Source organism: Bos indicus, chromosome 6 (assembly GCF_029378745.1).
Source record: "Bos indicus isolate NIAB-ARS_2022 breed Sahiwal x Tharparkar chromosome 6, NIAB-ARS_B.indTharparkar_mat_pri_1.0, whole genome shotgun sequence".
Taxonomy (NCBI): Eukaryota; Metazoa; Chordata; class Mammalia; order Artiodactyla; family Bovidae; genus Bos; species Bos indicus.
Genome location: NC_091765.1, coordinates 31,038,790 through 31,061,017, shown reverse-complemented (window position 1 = coordinate 31,061,017; position 22,228 = coordinate 31,038,790). Strand labels below are relative to the sequence as shown.

The window sequence follows — 22,228 nt, the reverse complement described above, 5'->3', positions numbered from 1 at the left end:
ACAAATTTTCATTGGAATATAAAAGGCCTAATTTCTTAATGTAAAAAAAAAAGTTGTTTTTTAATTCAGAATAGTCTGTAATTACAAAAGCAGAATGTGTATATGATAGAAAATTATAGATAACACCATACTCCCAAGCCCAGAGGTTACTCATATTAACACTTTAGTATAAGGTGGTTTTTCTGTGCATGTGTGTGTGTGTTTACTAAAATGAGATATTACAGTACATACTCTTTTGTAACTTGATTCAATCTCCACCTTTCTGTAACAATACATTTTTATGTTATCTAATACCCTGTCAGTGCTTTTCCATCTGTTTCTCAAATGTCTTTCATAGGACAAACCAGTATCCATTCTGGGACCATGCGTTTCACTTGGTTATATCCTTTAACTCTCAATTCAGAACAGTACCCCCCTTTTTTATTCCATATCATTGAATTATTGAAGATTCTACACTAGTTCTGCACAATGTCCTGCCTTCGGGATTTTTATAATTATTTCATGTTTACCTTGTTCCTTTATATGGCAGAGTAAAAAGGAGTACAGTACAAGTTATCTTTAGACAGTACATGGCTTTAAATTAAATACTTTGGCTAATATTATATTGGATCACATCAGAAGACATAATATATGTCTGACCATTACTATAACTGGCCACTGTACAGTAGGATGATGACAGCCTAGCCCTACTCTTGTATACCTTTTTTGATTATTTGTTTTGATTTATACACTTGTTTTGTTCCTTTATGACTAGAAACTAATCTGGATCATATTACTTTGGCTCCATATAAATGTCATCAAAGAGTGAAATTTAAATATGGACTGTTCTTAGTTTTGCTTTTGTGTGGGATTTAACAATTCAGGTTGCTAGTGTTTTATGAACTTGCTCACTAAAAATCTGTCAACATTCATAGGACAGTTTATTGGTTAGAGGATTCAGAATTCAGTCAACAAATATTTATGAAGTACCTACTATGTGCCCTGTACAGGTTAAGTGCTGGGATTGACTAGAGAGCAAGATGTGATGCAAGACCCTTCTCTGATGAAGTTCCCACTTTAGAAGCAGGAAGACAATCAGACATGGAAAGTGTGGTGCAGGGGATCGGTCAAGGTGGTGGAGTAGAAAGCTCACCTCCCTGATCTCACCTTCTCTTACAAGTGCACCAGAAATCACAAGTGTCTATAGAACAACCATTGATGAAAAAGACCAGAATCTACCAGAAAAAATCTACAACTAAACACATAAAGAAGGAACTACAGTGAGACAAGTAGGAGGGGCAGATTCATAATATAATTAATCCAGTCCTTTATCCTGCTGGGGACAATTGACAAATTAGAGAATAAACATGCTGCAGAGGTTCTCCCACAGGAGTGACTTCTGAGCCCCAAGTCAGGGCCCCTAGCCCAGGGGTCCAGCACCAGGAAGACAAGACCCCAGAGTATTTGGCTTTGAAGACCAGCAGGGTTTGATTTTGGAAGTTTTCAAACAACTGGGGAAAATAGAAACTTTACTCTTAAGGGGGCATACAAGATCTCACACCAGGATCCAGGGCAAAATCAGCACTTTGATAGGCCAGGTCTATCTACTGGTCTTGAAAAGTCTTCCAGAGAGGCAAGAGGGAAGCTGTGGCTCATGCTTGTCCTCTGTGTTCATACTAGGAACAGAGAAACTGGCAGTAGCCATATATGTGAGCTTTCTACCACATGGACACTGGTAGAAAGTGTTCCCTACTCCTACTCTTACATCTCGGAGAGGGCATTAAGATGTACAGACCATTATGTGTAAAATAAGCTATAAAGAAATATTGTACAACACGGAATATAACCAATATTATATACTATTTATAAATAGAGTGTAAGTTTTAAATTGTGAACCACTATGTTGTATACCAGTAACATAATGTTGCACATCAACTGTACTTCAATTAAACAAAAACCAAAATCCACGTGAAGTGATAAGGGTGATGAAGACAGAGTGATGAGAGGTTCTCAGGTGGTTAGAGAAGTCCTTTAAGAGGTGCCATTTAAGCTAAGGCTTGAATCATAAAAAGATCCAGACGTGCAGTGATTTGGGAATTAAACATTTCAGGCAGAAGGAAGAGTGAGTGTAAAGGCTTGAGTATGACTTGTATTTAAGGGAAAAACAAAACACCAGAGTGTTTGGAACATTTGGAGGAAGGGAGAAAGTGCTGAGAAATGGATAGGAGATAGATTACAAAGAAATTTTAATAAAAAGCAGAAGAAAAAATATTTTTAATCATTAGAAATTGTGCAGTCAATAGGGCAGAGAAAGGAACAAAAGACGTGGCAAGTTTGCTTCTCTGTCTCTTCAGGACTCAGCAGATAGTGACTAGAGTAAGTCCCGAAGTGTGGCCAAAAGCAGTATCTTCTCTCCTAGAATGGTGTCTCGTTGAAGGCAGGCGCCCCAACTTAACACAGCTTCTCAATCAGATTTAGATTTGAACTTTTTATTGGCAAGACTACTTCATAGGTGACGGTGTGCTCCTCTATTAGCAGGTTCATAATATCTGGTTCTCTCCCTTTTGTGATATTAACAATTGTTGATAGTCAGTGCTTAGATCCATTGATTCTTCATGGGTTGGAAGATAGTGATGGTTTATTTTAATCTCTCCATACTTACTAACTAAAAAACTTATGAAGACAAACATCATCCCATCTTTTTTTTTTTTTATCTTGAGGTTTAATTGGCAAGATAAATGCTTTCTTCAACCCACACACACACACACACACACTTTTTGTTTTTCAGTTTTCTAAATATAGACAGTCTGTCTCTGGCTTACAGTGGTTCAGCTTTACAATTTTTTGACTATCAGATCAGATCAGATGAGTCGCTCAGTCGTGTCCGACTCTTTGCGACCCCATGAATTGCAGCACGCCAGGCCTCCCTATCCATCACCAACTCCCGGAGTTCACTCAGACTCACGTCCATCGAGTCAGTGATGCCATCCAGCCATCTCATCCTCTGTCATCCCCTTCTCTTCCTGCCCCCAATCCCTCCCAGCATCAAAGTCTTTTCCAATGAGTCAGCTCTTCGCATGAGGTGGCCAAAGTACTGGAGTTTCAGCTTTAGCATCATTCCTTCCAAAGAAATCCCAGGGCTGATCTCCTTCAGTGCAAAAATGATACATATTCTGTAGAAACCACACTTTGAATTTTGATCTTTTCCCAGGCTAGTGATACGCTGCGTAGAACTCTCCTGTGATGCTGGGCCGTGGCAGTGAACTATGATCAGGAGGGTAAACAACCGATACACTTAACAACCACTCTGTACCCATACAACCATTCTGTTTTTCACTTTTACTACAGTGTTCAATACTTATATGAGACATTCAGCACTATATTATAAAGGTTTTGTGTTAGACAGTTTTGCTCATCTTTGGCCAGTGAGAGTGTCTACAAGTTGACTTCTAGGTCCTTTTGACACAACTCCAATTTTCGGGTTGTTTTTTTTTTTTAATAATGAATTTGGTTCTGGTATAACAAAGTATTCCCAGCTCATGTTTTACATTTCCTGTCCCAAACTGAGAATGAGCTGTTTCTCCAAGAAACAGTTACTTCTAGAATTTGGAGACAAGGATCTGCGTCCTAGGGTTGCCCAGGACAAGTAAGTTGGCCATTTTTTCAAGAAAAAGACACACAATGCTTTTTTCTTTACCCTAAAATAAAGTACATTGTGAACTGAAACTGGTGTATGATTAATATTGTTTGCCCTGAGAAAATATTCATAATAAGATGTGTATAGTCAAATCACTCTGTTTTAGCAATGATGATGTTTCTTAAAATAGTTTTTTACTGATAGAGTACAGAGCTATTTCTCCACATACCCTATTCACCAATTTGACACAAGTTCATTTGTTTCACTTTGCTCTAGTTTGTCAGTGATAGCTTTTTAAAATGTTTTTGTTATTGTTATATACTTTAGTACGTTTTTCTAAAGTTAACATCACCAAGAAAGGTTTATTCAAAGAAGTTTAGCTTTTGTCCCTCTAACCTACGTCTACTTCTCTAACCTACTTCTTCCCTATTCAATACATTTTTATAGTTTTTGATTTATCCATATATATGTGCATACATTTTTTAAGATGTAAAACATACTCACAGAGTCACCAATAAGCCACTCGTTTTCCCCTAAGTACGTGTCCAAATTTTGCAGAAGAGGAGGTGCATCACATGTAAGTAGCTCCTTAAATATCTGATTCTAGGGGAGAAAGGAAAGATCACTCTAAGGATAATAGGAAGAAAAAGAGTTGAGGAGGAAATAGATTACATTTTTGTCATCAGTTCTTAGGGTTTTTTTCATTTATCATGACTAAATCATTCATCAGTAAAATCTTTCCATAGTTTTTAATCCTGATTTTTGTTAGTGAAAATTATTCCATTATGTTTTTACATTTCTAAAATCCCCCCACCTTTTTGGGCTCACTCCCTTTAAAGTTAAATAGTGTAACTAAAGGAAAAGAAACTAACTTTATTTTCTTGGGCTAGATTCCTCCAGTTTGGCAGTCTTACACTTAACAGAAGTATTATGCTTTTGGGCCTTTATGAATTTCCTCTCTTTGACTTAACATTGTACCTTAGAGATTCTCTGCCTTGAATATCATCTATAAAATCCATCACCGAGGTGTCCCCTTTTGATAGAATATGTAAGATATTATTACAAAGCAAATAATATCCTTGGGGAAAAAATGAACAAATATACCCACTTAAATAATTATCTTTGTTTTTACTTAAATCTGTGAACAACAAGTAATTTGTTCATGGTGTCTTTCTTGGTAAGAATTGTTTATTTGTTTATATATGAAAACTGGACTGGTTTGTATTGTGGATATGAAATGTAAACTAAACTCAAAAATACTATAAAATATGCATATATCATCAATATTCATAAATGACCCACAATAAAATTGAGCCTTTATTAATGTCAGATAGTGGATAACTCCTTCATCGATTCGCTGAGTTACTATTATGACTTAGCTAGGTAGTACAGATTATTATAATGCCTTATATTGAGGAGCAGAGTTTATAAAAGCTTCATTACACCTGTACATATGTTTGTCACATATCACAAACTGAAGGTTAGGAAGCTTGTCATTATTTTGATTTTATATGCTTTCCGCGGCTCTGTACCACCTTTGTATATATGGTTCTCTCTCTATGGTAAATATATTCATGGTTCTAAAAATAATGGGAGTCCTTTAGCCCCTTATACAAAATTTGTGAGCTGAGAGGCAATAGGCCCAGAAACGTGACATTTCCCACAACTTAGCGTAGCTCAGCATCAGTTGGGGAGGCAGTAGCCAGCTTGGCTGTCCTGGATAGCTGGAAACAGGAGGGAGTTCAGTGGAACAGGATGTAGATGCTGTACAGCTTTCCAGAAACTCCTGTGTGCTCACTTGGCTAATTCTGCTACTTCTCCTGCTGTGCATTTCCACAGTGTAAGAGACACCAGTGCTTTGCATAGGCAGTGCCAGATGAAGTCTTACCTCTACACTCTTGACTTCTCCTTTAGCCTAGGTTCTCTTATTGTCTGTGGTGAGAAATCATCTCAGTCTAATGAAATGTAGACTGCTAAACAGCATAACCATTTGTGTTTTGAGTCATTTTAAACAATATTCACCAGAATAACCTAAAGAAGATTAAATGTTTTTGTGTGCTGTGCTTCGTCATGCAGTCATATCCAACTCTTTGTGACCCCATGGACTGTAGCCCACCAGGCACCTCTGTCCATGGGGATCCTCCAGGCAAGAATACCTGGAGTGGGTTGCCGTGCCCTCCTTCAGGGGATCTTTGCCACCCAGGGATCAAACCCAGGTCTCCCACATTGCAGACAGCTTCTTTACCATCTGAGCTACCAGGGAAGTCCCCAAAATGTTATTATACATCTTTTTAAAGTATATTTTCTGATAAAGCCTCGATAGCCATTCTTATACTTGATGGACTCAGATTTTTCCTACCTCCTCCTCCGAAGTTATAAGGCAGTAGATTTGTGCACACTGAAAAGTTATTGCTATAGTTTTCTATCAAACAACCTTTACAGGGTTTAAGGAGGTTTGTATATTTCTCCAAAGTACCATTTTAAAATCCACACTTAGCAAAATCATTTAGTATTGGAAATGGGCCACTGATGTTCCTTCAGTCCTGCTTACCCTTCGTCCCCCACCCACAAACCCCTGCCTTGTTCTTCAGATGAGAAAACTGAAACAAATGCATTGTATAACCACAGAAATTCTAGTGAGAGCTTCAAGGATTTTCAGTGTGACCAATGCACAGAGACAAATTTTGCCTGTAAGTTTAACTTTCTTAAATTTTAAATTAGAAATGGAATTTTTATCACTGATACATTTATAATTAAATAAATTTGATAGATTTTGTTTTAAGCACATATAATAAGAGGACTATCTTGACTGTTTTTCATCTTTACTGTTTTCAGGAGTCTGCTTTTGAAAGTTTTACCTGACCACAAGGTGGCAGCTATGCAACCACTACAGAGAGACTAAGTGACAAGATACAAAAGAACTGTGTTATTTTTCATTGTATTCTGGTCAGATCCTGCTTTACTAATCAGATAATCCAATAGTCTGGCTATTTGCAGTAATTCTGCAACACATTGTCCATTCATATGATTTATTCATAAACTTGAATTATGTCCTGTGAATGTTGGGTTTTATTTTGTTTTGTGGTAGGTAGTATGTAAAAGCACTGTTATTCTAACACAAAGGTAAAGTTACTCTCATCATAAATGTTCAAAGACATTTTCCTTTGGGAGATTACTTCTGTTATGGAGCCTCAATCACAGAAAGGTACAAAGTAGAGAAATAGAGAAAGGCAAGCCAACACGGGACAAAAACCTTTAGATACTTTTTTTCTAAATTGAAGATTATATATATCTGCTTGTTTCTGCATTTATAAGGATAGGTGAAATGTAGATGTCATGTCTGACAAAAGAAAAAATAAGCACTGAAGTATATAATACTACTATTAATAACTAATATTTAGTCAACACTTTCCACCTAGCCATGGATACTCTACTATTTAATCCTCCCAACATACTTCAAGTGGGCTTCCCTGCTGTCTCAGAGGGTAAAGCGTCTGCCTGCAATGTGCAAGACCCGCGTTCAATCTCTGAATTTGAAAGATCCCCTGGAGAAGGAAATGGCAACCCACTCCAGTATTCTTGCCTAGAGAATCCCATGGATGGAGAAGCCTGGTAGGCTACAGTTCACAGGGTTGCAAAGAGTCGGACATGACTGAGTGACTAATACTTCAAAGTAGATTGTATGCTATCCCTACTTTACAGACATTGAATATGAAAATTTGATAGGGAGTTAAGTGACAACTGGTAAAAAGAGAATCAGGGTTCAAGCCTGGCAGTCTAACTCTAGAGCCCAAATGTGTTTCTATCATCAAGGCTGAGCCTTTATTTAACACTTTGCTCTGGTTAGTCAAGTATGTGTGTGTATATATGCATGTGTGGATGTCTCCCCACACACCTTATATTTATATCAAGGAACCAGTAAATGTGAATACTTTTATGTTCCAAATATCTCTGTTTAAATCAGAGGGTCCTAATCAAACGGTATTTAGAATAAATGGTGGTGGTGGTGGTGGTTTAGTTACCAAGTCATGTCCGACTCTTGTGACCCCATGGATTGTAGCCCACCAGGCTCCTCTGTCCATGGGATTGTCCAGGCAAAAATACTGGAGTGGGTTGCCATTTCCTTCTCCAAGTAAATATGCTTAAGTAAACTAATAAGACTGCCATTTGTTCTGTGCTGTAGCTTTTCTTTGGTGGCTCAGATGGTAAAGAATCTGTGTGCAATGCAGGAGACTTGGGTTTCATCCCTGGGTGGAGAAGATGCCCTGGAGAAGGGAATGGCTACCCACTCCAGTATCCTGCCTGGAGAATTCCATGGACAAAGGAGACTGGCGGGCTACAGTCCATGGGGTCACAAATGGTCACAGCTGAGCAACTAACCCTTTCACTTTATTTAAGCTATAACATGTACATAATAAATATTCCTGCACAGCTGTTTTGAATGGCTGCTGGCCCTGTGACATTACACTCAGTGGTTAAGAACGTGGAGCCTGAGCCACAGTGTCTGGGATTTGAATTCTACATGTACCACTTACCAGCTAAATAACCTTAGGCAAGTTATTTACACTTCTACTTGAACCTCCATTTCTTCATCTGGAAAATGAGGATAACAGTTTCCAATATTTAAAATGATGCAGCCTTGATGATAAAAGATATGAATACTGGGGATGTGCCTCAAGTAAACAAAGGAGTAAATAAAAACAGAGGAAAGCATCCAGGAAACAGGACTCTAGCTCAAGAGAAAGATGTTCCTGGGATGGCAGTGAAGGGAAGTCCAATGGTGAAAGCTGTGCAAAAACCTAGACAGCTCTACAAAGGAGAATGACAATCTCTGGCTGGATATCTCCAAGGAAATAATGGAAACAACAGATTATCTGATATCATTGACTTTGCGGAATACAGTATTGGCAGGCTATTGGGTAGTGTGGGAAGGTTCACCAATAAAAGTGAAAAAGAAGCAAATGAAAAAAGCCAATTACTCCTTAGAGGAAAGGGAGAAAGGAAATATAGGCACAGTTCTGCACACTATTTTCATAGGCATTGTAATGTAATGACTGTCGATTTCACCACAAAATTTTAATATTAGGAGTTTGGAAGAAGGGAATCAGAATGACTGCGTAGGAGATAGATTCTCATTAGTCTCATAAGTCTATCAAAACTAAAATTTGTGAATCAGAGAAAGCCATATTTACACATCCTATATGGAGATGTCTAAATCCTAAAGAAACAGATAAAAGTGTTAAAGCGAGGGCTGCCCCTGAGGAAGGGTTAATACAAAGAGGTGGGGCAGGAATCACAGTAGTACTTTGTTTTAAACTTTTTACTATAACTTGATATTTTAAAACTAGAGGTATGTTTTACTTTGATAAAAAGGAACTTTTAAAAGCACCTAACATAACATCTGGCAAATGGATATGATTAATAGCAAACTGATCACATTACTTTTATATCTTGTCTTTTCTCTGCCCAAGGAAAACGAGACATGAAATCATCCAGTGTGTCCACAATTGCATCCACTTGACATTGTTCAAGTTCTGTTTTTCCAGCCAAATCTACGGAATAGAGAGAGGACATTTTATGCCCAAGAATATACTCAATTTAATTTACCATTGTAAAGCTTTTTTGTAAAAGGCAGCATATTCATATGGTTCAAAAATTCTGAACAGTATACAGTAAAAGTATCCAGTGAAAAGTAACTTCCACCTCTGCTCCCATTCACTTCATTTTGTTCCTTACCTACCTATCATATTGGTAACCATTTTCATTCATTTATCTTATATTATTCTATTGTTTCTTAGTGAAAATAAGAATACGTATCCCACTCAGCATGCACCTCTCCCCATGTATCCTAGTTTTTCCTACAAGTTCTTTAAGGGCATCCTTGCCCTTTTTTCAGGCACAGAGGATTCCTTTAAGTGGAAGTGCCACTATTTACTTAACTAGCCTCAACTGATTAGGTTTGTTTCCAGTCTTTTGCTAGTACAAGCAATACTACAGTAAACAACCTATACATATATTATCATTTATCTTGTAGAAAGAATTACTCCTACTTGTACAGATAGTTTTTTGTCAAGAGCATGTGTTTGCTTTCTAGAAACTATAAGTTTAAAATAATACAGATAGCTTGGTTTTGTTTTTGTTTTTGTTTTTTTTTTTCTGCCATTTGATCAACATTTTGCTAAGGAATCATTGGTCTTCCTAAATATATTTTCATTGGTGTCAATTTAAAATGCTTCTGTGTAGAAGCATGCTGAATTGGTTGCATTTCTGCAAAGGAAACATTAGCAAAATGAAAAGAACCCACTGAATGGGAGAAAATATTTTCAAATGATATGATCTATAAGGGATTAATACCCAACATATATAAACAGTTCATACAATTCAGCATCAAAAAGAATCCAATTAAAGAATGGGCAGAACTGAATGGACATTTTTCCAAAGACGAAATGCAGATGACCAACAGGCACATGAGAAGATGCTCAGCGTCACTAAGCATCAGGGAAATGCAAATGAAAACCATGATGAGGTATCGCATCACTCCTGTCAGGATGGCTGTCCTCAAAAAGAACATAAATAACAAATGTTGGCAAGGATATGGAGGAAAAGGAACCCTCCTACACTGTTGGCGGAATAGGTGTGGTCACTGTGGAGAGCAGCAGGGAGGTTTCTCAAAAAACCGAAAATAGAACTACCACATGATTCACCAGTTCCAATCCTGGACGTGTATCTGGAGAAGATAAAAACTCTTAACTTGAAAAGATACGTGCACCCCAGTGTTAAAGCAGTGTTATGTACAATTGCCAAGATAAGGAAGCAACCTAAGAGTCCATCAAGAGAGAAATGGATAATGAAGGTATGGTGGTTTTGAGAATCAGGATGTCTCTGGCCAGGTGGTGCATGCTCAGGGATCTGTTAACACACCGTGCCCTTGAGAAACAACCTGGGTTTGTATATTAATGACATGGTATATTATATGAAATTAAAAGACGCTTGCTCCTTGGAAGAAAAGCTATGACCAACCTAGACAACATATTAAAAAGCAGAGACATTACTTTGCCAAAAAGGTCCATCTACTCAAAGCTGTGGTTTTTCCAGTAGTCATGTACGAATGTGAGAGTTGGACCATAAAGAAAGCTGAGTGCTGAAGAATTGATGCTTTTGAACTGTGATGTTGGAGAAAACTATTGAGAGTCCCTTAGACTGCAAGGAGATCACACCAGTCAATCCTAAAGGAAATGAGTCCTGAATATTCATTGGAAGGACTGATGCTGAAGCTGAAACTCCAATACTTTGGCCACAGGCTGCAAAGAACTGACTCATTGGGAAAGACCCTGATGCTGGGAAAGATTAAAGGTGGGAGGATAAGGGGATGATATGGTTGGATGGCATCACTGACTTGATGGGTAAGTTTGAGTAAGCTCCAAGTTAATGATGGACAGGGATGTCTGGCATGCTACAGTCCATGGGCTTGCAAAGAGTCGGACACAACTGAACGACTGAACAAGACTGAACTGATGCCTCGTGTATTTCCTGTTAATTTCTGATAACTTAAGATATGCACTCTAGCAAAAGTTTGGGTTCAGATACATCTGTCTAATTTTTCAGCTATATTCCAAGAAGGGATTGAGAACAAGGAGGTGTGGGGCAGGAGAGACTGGGCAATATAAGATAAAATTAATTGTCTAGGGAACTCAGGGAAAATGAAACTGATAGAGCTGGTATATTTATAATAACTTGGCATTTAATCCCGTTATCCCTTGCACTGTATAGTTTAATCTCATTCAGTAGTAGAGCTGCTAAATGAATAGTAAATATATGCCATGCATTTTTCAGTTATCAAGAACCTTAAACATAAAGAATATATTACCTGTGTTTCTGGTCAAGTATCTTGCAATTGCTAGACTCTGGTGAAGGTTAAGTCCATCAACTTCCAAAATGGGGATTTTGCCAAATGGAAGAGCTTAAAATAAAATAACCAAATAATCAACTTCCAGAACAAAATCAAGTCATAATACTTTTGTTTTACTGATAATTGTGGAAACAAAGCATGAGAGTAACATCACAGAATTCTTGAATATTTATTCTGTAAGGGATATTGTTAGTTACTCAGTCATGTCCTACTCTCTGTGACCCCATGGACTGAGCCCGGTGCCAGGCTCCTCTCTCCATGAAATTCTGTAGGCAAGAATACTAGAGTGGGTTGCATTTCCTTCTCCACGGGACCATCCGTACCCAGGGATCAAACCCAGGTCTCCTAAATTGCAGGCAAATTCTTTACCCTCTAAGCTACCAGGGAGCCTATCTAGTGCAGGGGTCCCCAACCTCTGGGATCTAATCCTGGTGACCTGAGTTGATGTAATAATAATAGAAATAAAGTGCACAATAAATGTAATGCACTCGAAGCACCCCAAAACCATTACCACCCCCACCCTGGTCTACAGAAAAACCGTCTTCCTGAATCTAGTCCCTGGTTGGGGGTTAGTGGAATCTTTACATTTCACAAGTTTAAAAAAAAACTTGTTAGAAAAAGAAGCTGGCTCACAGATACAGAGGACAAACAGTGGTTACCGGTGGAGAGAGGAAAGAGGGGACAGGCAATATAGGGGTGGAGAAGTAAGAAGGACAGAGTATTATGTATAAGATGAGCTTCAAGGATATATTGTACAAAGTGGGGAATATAGCCAATATTTTATAGTAACCATAAATGGGCTATAACATTTAAAAATTGTGAATCACTATATTGTACATCTGCAACTTACATTGTATGGCAACTATACTTCAAATTTTTTTAAAAAGGGGGGGTGGAATGAGTTGTTAGAAGAACTGCTATAGAGTTAGTGACAGAACTGGGTCTAAAATCCAGGTTTACATCAATGCTTAGATACATTATCTCACATACTTACTGTATAATTTTTTTAAAAAACTTCTCTTTTAAAGTCTCATTAATTTTTCAGTCTTCTGAGATTATATAAATTATTCTTTAAAACCATAGTCTGAGGAATATGGAGTGTTTTGATAATTGAGTTATGGTAAGGAATTTAGCCAAATGCTGATTCTGATGAGGGGCTTTGAAGTATATAGTAAGGCAACAAACATATTTGTACAAATATACAACAGACTCAGAGAATGTGTATTAATATTTCTCTGTAAATCCTACTTTGTTTTCTTATCGAAACCTATTATATTTTTGTCAGCAAGTAATTTTTATTCTTTATTACAGAAACATTCTAAGTTGAAGATAAATACAAATTCTACCACAAAATTATAATCATTTTAACATTTTAATTGCTTTCCCATATACATGTAAATTGGAGTAGCAAATGGCAACCCACTCCAGTATTCTTGCCTGGAAAATTCCATGGGCAGAGGAGACTGGCAGGCTACAGTTAGTGGGGTTGCAGAGTCGGAAACGACTGAGCAACTGAGCACACATGCATACATATAAATATAGAATCATAATGTACAGAATGTGTGTAAACCACTTGTTTTTTCATTGGATGATACCTTTCCTTTTTTCTTTTTTTTACTTCTGTTTTTCCCTGCTTGTCTGCACCGTGCAGCCTGGGGGAATCTTAGTTCACCAGCCAGGGATCAAACCTGTATCCCCTGCCATGGAAGCGCCGAGTCTTAACCACTGGACTGCCAGGAAGGTCCCTGATAATACCTTTTTAAATCTTTCTAAATCAATAAAACACCATCTTTTGAACAGCGTGCACTTTGCCATATGAATTAATCACGATTTTCCCTACCTGTGTCTTGCTTGCTCAGTTGCTTCAGTCGTGTCTGATTCTACAACCCTAAGGACTGTAGCCTGCCAGGTTCCTCTGTCCATGGCAAGAATACCGGCAGTGGGATGCCATTTCCTCCTGCAGGGGATCTTCCTGACCCAGGGATTGAACTATCATCTCCTGTATTGCAGCTGGATTGTTTACCACTGAGCCACCTTAGGTTTGGGCATAAAATTATTTTGGAATGAGGGAAAAGAATAAAGTGCCACTTATAATCCCACAACCCTAATTCAACCGCTAGCATCAGCCTTCAAGTGTCTTTCATATGCACTGAATAGTGCCTGAACTACAGTTCACACCGAGAATAAAAACCTTGCATGCCTCTTACTGTTCTAGGTGTTTAAGAGACTCGGTAAGCAAAACAAAGTCCCAAATAAAGCTGGCACAAATTGTGATGCCTTATTTGAAGCATATGATGAAGAATAAATAACATGCCTAGCATTTTGGGGGTTTTTCCCTTGTGCTAGTCATTGTACTAAATATCGAACATGCCCATTAGGTCTTCAGGTACTTACAACAGCTCTATGAAGTAGGTATTAACTACCATCTTGTTTTATAAATGAGGAAAAGTTATACAAAAAGCCCAGGTCACACACCTGGTAAAGGTGAGATCCAAACTGAGGTCAGTTGGAACTCTTGCTCAGCTGTTTTTAGTTCTAAGAGCCATGTTTTGAGACAGATATTAAAACTCAGAGCAACCCCAGAGGATAGTATCCAAGTTAGAAAGGGTCTGAAAATCACATTATATGAGGATTGGCTTAAGAACTTCACACTATTCACTGAAGGAGACAGAACAAACTAAATGGAACATAAAAGCCATCTCCAATATGGCACAACTGTCAAATGGAAAGAAAAATCTTACTTATTCTAACTATCTCTAAAATGCAGAACCAGAACCAAAAAAAAAATTCTTTTTCCAAAAAGAAAATTTTAAAGGGCATATTTTAACTCAAGATCAAGAATAATTATTTTACCGTTGGAACTGTTAACAGTGGAATGTGTTTTCTTATGAGATGGTAAGCATTCAGCTACTGGAAGCCTTTGAGCCAAGCTTGGGATGATTGCCAACAGTTGGAATACAGGGCTGCATCTAACAAGAAGAAATTTAAGAAGACAAATACGAAGTCCTTTATTTGGTTCCAGAAAGAAATAATTTCAGGGTGTTGGAGTTGTAACTTAACAGGAACACCTGTCAAAAAGCTTTAAGAGATTTAGTGATGCTGAACATAAAGCCTCAGTGTGCTATAGCTGCCAAAATAGCTACTGTGATCTTGGTAAAATGTCTTAGAAAAATGTCTCAACTTGTGCCAGGAGTGATCGTCCCAGTCTACTGTGTGCTCTTCTCATGTCTGGAACATTGTGTTTCCCCATAGGTGCCACACGTAAAATAGCAGAGTCTAGCAGGAGCCTGTTCTACTTGGGTGGTGAGGAAACCCAAACCAGGGGAAACAAATAAATAAATCTCCTCTTCAGGAAGAGCAGACAGTTGTCCCTTGAACCTACATGTGACTGCATATCTCAGTCTATAGGAATCAGTGTCTAAATAAAGAAGGCAGGGAAGGTTGGACTTAATTTCACAATAATCAGAGAAACAATCAAGGAAGTTCCAAAAGTTGATATCTAAACAGAGATACACGTGCATGAGTTACCTGGGGACTTGGTTCTGGATTCAGCCAAAGACTGTCTTTATCTTCAGATCATTTTCATTGAGCTGTCTACACAGCAATGGCTTTCTCTCTGATGTTTTAAAGATTCTAAATTTCTTCAAATAATTGGATGTGAGAGAAAAAAAAATTTGTTCTCCCTTATTTAAATGGTAATTCCAAGACCAATATGTGAAAGCCATATGGAGATAATTTCAGTTTTGTATAAGGAAGTTTCTTTTAAAAGTTTTCCTCCCCTCTACTTTCTGTTCTCCCTTTCCAGAATTTCATGGAAATGTTGCACCTTTTAAACTGACTGATTCTCAATTGTCCTTATTTTTCTCTTATTTTTCATTTTTTCCCTGTTGTGTTTTCTGGAGGATTTACTTACTTTTCATCATTTTATTTGTCTGTTTGTATAAGACATTAACTGAAGAAAATTTTGTCTCTGAACATTCCTTTTAGGTTGTATAGAATATCTTCTCTTTTCTCTGAGGATGGTATATTTTTTTTTAAGTTGTTTTCTTTCTACACTATCTTGACATCTTCAGAGATGAAAACAATTTCCATCTCCTACTTCAGAGATGGACTCAATAGTTCTAAGGTTCTTCCTACCCCTCTTTGCCAGTGATTGGTTCAGAAATGGGCACATGGACCAGCCTGAGCCAGTGAGACATGACAGGTTTGCTGAGGTCTCCTGGGAAAATTTTTTTTCCTTCTGGGAACACCTAAGGGAGCAGTGTTAAGTTTTCTCCTATAACCTCTCAAGATTGCTGCTCAACACTGCCAGGCTGGAATTTCAGCAAATATATTGCTAGAGCTTCATGATTCAGCCAACACAGTGAGGGGGAAAACTGAATAAAGCCATCCTTGGACCCTGGCCTTCTGGATTTTCAGTTATGTGATATAATTTATGTCCTTGTTATTTAAGCCATTTGGTTTCCTGTTAAAGCAGCTTATCTGACCCATTGTCCAAATGCTATTGATAGCTGAGCAAGCCCAGTCAATTCCAATGGTCAAAAGTTTAACTTCTGTGTTCCTCCATTTCAGCTCTTCTGATGGAGCTTTATGTTCAGTTATTTTGATCTGCTCCCTCTGTCAAGTGTGTGTTTTCACCGCAAGTAGGAAATTTTCTGGGTCACATAGCATTTATTTAACTTGCCTGAACTGCTGTTTAAAATGTAAAGCTACATAAGATCTAAAAACCTTTATATTTTCTTTCCCCCTGAGGAGAGACAAAAGGTTCTAGAAACATTTCCTCTTCACACATTTCCATCAACAATGTTTATGCTACTTACTTGACTTGATTTCAGGCCAATCAGCTTGTTCTATTCTGTGGTCTTCATATTTTATGTCCAAATATGCAAATATATAACGAATAATTTCTGCTCTCCCCCTCATATTAAAATAAATGAGTTTGTAGTTTGGCATGGTGTGATTCTGGAAAGAGTGAAATAGAGCAATTATTTTAACAGCTCTCTAGAGATGTTTCAACATTTTTCTTGAAGGACTTTTTGAAAAATTTATGACATTGTCTGAGATAACCGGAGACATTAGAGGATATTTCAAAACCAGAATTATAAATCATTATCTTAATAATATATGGGGAAGATTTGATAGAAATAAGATCTTGACTCTCTTTAAGAACTAGCTGGAACATTTCAGTGAAATAACCAAATCCAGGTTTTATTTATAAAAAGATATCAGAGAGTACCTATACATCAAACTTTGGAGAATGGAGTCAAAAACTTTGCATTTTAGGATTTTTTTTTTCTTCTGCCTCTAGACACTTGTAATGAATGGTGTTTGACATCTGCTTTGTTGTTTGCTTTGGTGACACAGCTGAGTTTGTGGGGACAGCTGGGTAAGGATTGCAAGGGCAGGGTACACACAAGAGGCATGTAAACCAGCATGTCGATTTGTCATGCTGTGATTTCCCCCACCCCGTTGCTTTTTCCTGAAGGAAGGGAAGACTAGGGGAAATAACTGCTCTCTTCTCTTACTGCATCCATACTGCTGAGTTCTATTGTGTTGCTTCCACATACAAACAGACCCCATATTGGGGACCTCTGTTGGGATGGGATGATGGTGAGCTTATTTCTTTATTCCCTCTGCAGAGGAGCTAAGAAGAAAGACACAAATATTTCTTACATTTCAGGAAGTTTGCTAAAACAGGCTATATTGGTTAGATGGAGGTCGTCATAATTTTGTGAGTTTTTTGTAATTTGTACAATTTCATTTCTATTGTCTATAAACATTTTGTAATTATAAGCACTAATAGTAGAATGTATTGCAATCTTATAATGATTAGGCAACTGAAACACGTTTTCATTTTTCCACTTAGTTTCTGTGTGCCTTTGGCTGAGTCAACATAGTAGTATCTCCAAATTTCACAGTCCACTTTTTATAAATAGAGATACTAATATAGATTTGGAGATTTAATGAGGTAACACAAGTACAGCATTTAGCACAAAGCTAGACACTGAATTTTTAGCTGTTAATAATTTTGAATTCATTCTACTCAAGAATAAACACCATGATTACAACACACAAAATTTTAATTAAATAAAAATAATAAATAGCATTTATTTATTTAAAGTGCTGAGCTTAAATAGTGTATTCTCTACTAAGGAAGTCTTTCAGAGATATGAATGGAATATTAGATAAAAAGTTGGCTGAATTTGGAATGCAAAGTTCCATCTGAAATCACTTCACATAAAAGATAAAACACAAATCAGTCTATCTGTGGGAATGCTGATGGGGAATAACTGTCTGATTGTTTATCTAGACCCCCTCTGGATCCAGGAAACAGTGATGGCAATTTCTAGCAAATCTATTTCTCTAGGCCCAGGTTTTTTCATATCTAGATGCTGTGGAGGTGGCGCTCCTTGTAAGAGACAGAGTCACCCTACAGTCCGCGTCCTGTCCACTTCCATTAGCTAGTCGAGTCCCCACCCAAGTGAAATGTGGCACATACCACACATCAGTATGTGAAGGAATGTTCGCTAAAGAATTCACTAAACTAATGAAAATTCCAAGGTTTCCAGCCCCAAATTCCTTTGGGATGAAATATGCATATAGGAAATCCACATTGGGGCACTAAATTAAGTGCCCCTCAGAACAATGAGGTTGTTTTCCAAGTTTCTTGGAAATATTGAGCTTAGAAATAGTGGGAAATATATGAGAACAAAAAAAAATAGTGGATAAAAATGTAAAGTAATACATATCTTTCTGAAAAAAATTTTACATAAGCAAAATAAAGGATCCACATTTATGCAGGATACAAAATGTAATTGTTAGGATTCCTTGGTCTATATGTTTAAAATCTGAAAAGAACAAAAATAGCTCTTAGAGTGGAAGTGTTGTTCTTAATTGGAGTTTTTATTTGAAAAGCATTTCATGTTGGGGTCCTTTAACTGGACTGGAACCTGGTGATCCAGAGTCAACGATAAGTAAGTGAAAGAAGGAAAGAGGCTAATATTCCCTGGGTTACGCAGCTAGCTTCTGCGCTCCAGGGAATCAGCCAAAAATAGAGAGAAAGAGAGAGAAGGACACAGGGACCCAAGTCTCTGGTGGAACAAGGATGCTTTATGTACTCATCTCACACGCTAGTAAAGTAATGCTCAAAATTCTCCAAGCCAGGCTTCAGCAATAGGTGAACCATGAACTTCCTGATGTTCAAGCTGGTTTTAGAAAAGGCAGAGGAACCAGAGATCAAATTGCCAACATCCGCTGGATCATAGAAAAAGAGAGTTCCAGAAAAACATCTATTTCTGCTTTATTAACTATACCAAAGCCTTTAACTGTATGGATCACAATAAACTGTGGAAAATTCTGAAAGAGATGGGAATACCAAAACACCTGATCTGCCTCTTGAGAAATTTGTATGCAGGTCAGGAAGCAACAGTTAGAACTGGACATGGAACAACAGACTGGTTCCAAATAGGAAAAGGAGTTCGTCAAGGCTGTATATTGTTGCCCTGTTTATTTAACTTCTATGCAGAGTACATCATGAGAAATGCTGGACTGGAAGAAACACAAGCTGGAATCAAGATTGCCGGGAGAAATATCAATAACCTCAGATATGCAGATGACACCACCCTTATGGCAGAAAGTGAAGAGGAACTCAAAAGCCTCTTGATGAAAGTGAAAGGAGGAGAGTGAAAAAGTTGGCTTAAAGCTCAAGATTCAGAAAACGAAGATCATGGCATCTGGTCCCATCACTTCATGGGAAATAGATGGGGAAACAGTGGAAACAGTGTCAGACTTTATTTTTCTGGGCTCCAAAATCACTACAGATGGTGACTGCAGCCATGAAATTAAAAGACGCTTACTCCTTGGAAGGAAAGTTATATCCAACCTAGATAGCACATTCAAAAGCAGAGACATTACTTTGCCAACAAAGGTCTGTCTAGTCAAGGCTATGGTTTTTCCGGTGGTCATGTATGGATATGAGAGTTGGACTGTGAAGAAGGCTGAGCGCTGAAGAATTGATGCTTTTGAACTGGGGTGTTGGAGAAGACTCTTGAGAGTCCCTTGGACTGCAAGGAGATCCAACCAGTCCATTCTGAAGGAGATCAGCCCTGGGATTTCTTTGGAAGGAATGATGCTAAAGCTGAAACTCCAGTACTTTGGCCACCTCATGTGAAGAGTTGACTCATTGGAAAAGATTCTGATGCTGGAAGGGATTGGGGACAGGAGGAGAAGGGGACGACAGAGGATAAGATGGCTGGATGGCATCACTGATTCGATGGACGTGAGTTTGAGTGAACTCCGGGAGTTGGTGATGGACAGGGAGGGCTGGCGTGCTGCGATTCATGGAGTCGCAGAGTCGGACTCGACTGAATGACTGATCTGATCTGATATATACTGTGCGGTAGTTTGAGCATTCTTTGACATTGCCTTTCTTTGGGATCGGAATGAAAACTGACCTTTTCCAGTCCTATGGCCACTGATGAGTTTTCCAAATTTGCTGGCATACTGAGTGCAGCACTTTCACAGCATCATCTTTCAAGATTTGAAAGAGCTCAACTGGAATTCCATCACCTCCACTGGCTTTGTTCGTAGTGATGCTTTCTAAGGCCCACTTGACTTCACATTCCAGGATGTCTGGCTCTAGGTCAGTGATCACACCATCGTGATTATCTGGGTCGTGAAGATCTTTCTTGTACAGTTCTTCTGTGTATTCTTGCCACCTCTTCTTGATATCTTCTGCTTCTGTTAGGTCCATACAATTTCTGTCCTTTATCGAGTCCATCTTTGCATGAAATGTCCCCTTGGTATCTCTAATTTTCTTGAAGAGATCTCTAGTCTTTCCCATTCTGTTGTTTTCCTCTATTTCTTTGCTGCAGCCATGAAATTAAAAGACGCTTACTCCTTGGAAGGAAAGTTGTGACCAACCTAGATAGCATATTCAAAAGCAGAGACGTTACTTTGCCAACAAAGGTCCGTCTAGTCAAGGCTATGGTTTTTCCTGTGGTCATGTATGGATGTGAGAGTTGGACTGTGAAGAAGGCTGAGCACCGAAGAATTGATGCTTTTAGATTGTGATGTTGGAGAAGACTCTTGAGAGTCCCTTGGACTGCAAGGAGATCCAACCAGTCCATTCTGAAGGAGATCAGCCCTGGGATTTCTTTGGAAGGAATGATGCTAAAGCTGAAACTCCAGTACTTTGGCCACCTCATGTGAAGAGTTGACTCATTGGAAAAGACTCTGATGCTGGGAGGGATTAGGGGCAGGAGGAGAAGTGGATGACAGAGGATGAGATGGCTGGATGGCATCACTGATTCGATGGACGTGAGTTTGAGTGAACTCCGGGAGTTGATGATGGACAGGGAGGCCTGGCGTGCTGCGAATCATGCTGCGATTCATAGGGTCACAAGGAGTCAGACACGACTAAGCAACTGAACTGAACTGAACTGATATATACTGTATTACAAGGTAGCTTCTTCAGATAAAGATCAAAAGACCAGGTTTTACAAGTTACCAAGGAAACAAAGAGCAATAGAGGCCATAAGGCCAAAAGGCAATCCATATCAAAAGAGGGTCATAGATAATCCCTTTCACCATTTGGAAAGGCTAATGTAGGAAATTAGCCCCACGTCCAACGAGCGGTGGCTGCGTGGGTGCAGAAGGGCCTAGAGGAGCTATCCCACGTTGAAGGTCAGGAAGGGCAGCAGTGAGGAGATACCCCTCGTCCAAGGTAAGGAGCAATGGCTGCACTTTTCTGGAGCAACTGTGAAGAGATACCCCATGCCCAAGGTAAGAGAAACCCAAGAAAGATGGTAGGTGTTGCAAAAGGGCATCAGAGGGCAAACACACTGAAACCATACTCACAGAAAACTAGTCAATCTAATCACACTAGGACCACAGCCTTGTCTAACTCAATGAAACTAAGCCATGCCCGTAGGACAACCCAAGATGGGAGGGACATGGTGGAGAGATCTGACAGAATGTGGTTCACTGGAAAAGGGAATGGCAAACCACTTCAATATTCTTTCCTTGAGAACCCCATGAACAATATGAAAAGGCAAAATGATAGGATACTGAAAGAGAAACTCTCCAGGTCAGTTGGTGCCCAATATGCTACTGGAGATCAGTGGAGAAATAACTCCAGAAAGAATGAAGGGATGTAGCCAAAACAAAAAGAATACCCAGCTGTGGATGTGACTGGTGATAGAAGCAAGGTCTGATGCTGTAAAGAGCAATATTGCCTAAGAACCTGGAATGTCAGGTCCAGGAATCAAGGCAAATTGGAAGTGGTCAAACAAGAGATGGCAAGAGTGAATGTCGACATTCTAGGAATCAGCGAACTGAAATGGACTGGAATGGGTGAATTTAACTCAGATGACCATTATATCTACTACTGCGGGCAGGAATCCCTCAGAAGAAATGGAGTAGCCATCATGGTCAACAAAAGAGTCTGAAATGCAGTACTTGGATGCAATCTGAAAAACGACAGAATGATCTCTGTTCGTTTCCAAGGCAAACCATTCAATATCACAGTAATCCAAGTCTGTGCCCCAACCAGTATAGCTGATAGGTTAAGTTGAATGGTTCTATGAAGACCTACAAGACCTTTTAGAACTAACACCCAAAAAAGATGTCCTTTTCATTATAGAGGACTGGAATGCAAAAGTAGGAAGTCAAGAAACACCTGGAGTAACAGGCAAATTTGGCCT

The 22,228-nt window shown here is 38.6% G+C and overlaps 2 protein-coding genes across 3 annotated transcripts in view; one reads left to right on the top strand and one right to left on the bottom strand.

The window, feature by feature from the left end:
• PDLIM5 (PDZ and LIM domain 5) overlaps positions 1-22,228 on the top strand; it is a 402,175-nt gene that overhangs the window by 8,651 nt on the left and 371,296 nt on the right. The gene's annotated exons all lie outside the window — the stretch shown is intronic.
• Positions 1-22,228, bottom strand: part of HPGDS (hematopoietic prostaglandin D synthase) — a 37,921-nt gene that overhangs the window by 5,456 nt on the left and 10,237 nt on the right. Inside the window, exons 2-6 of one of the 2 annotated variants that reach the window (XM_070790883.1) lie at positions 16,346-16,487; positions 11,484-11,576; positions 9,059-9,168; positions 4,121-4,219; positions 9-3,243 (exon numbers count right to left, since the gene is read on the bottom strand). In XM_070790883.1, the coding sequence (XP_070646984.1) occupies positions 3,130-3,243; positions 4,121-4,219; positions 9,059-9,168; positions 11,484-11,576; positions 16,346-16,478 (549 nt within the window). In that variant the 5' untranslated portion in view covers positions 16,479-16,487 and the 3' untranslated portion in view covers positions 9-3,129. Of the gene's footprint in view, positions 1-8; positions 3,244-4,120; positions 4,220-9,058; positions 9,169-11,483; positions 11,577-16,345; positions 16,488-22,228 lie in introns of those variants that run through there. The other variant, XM_070790882.1, reaches the window with a different exon arrangement.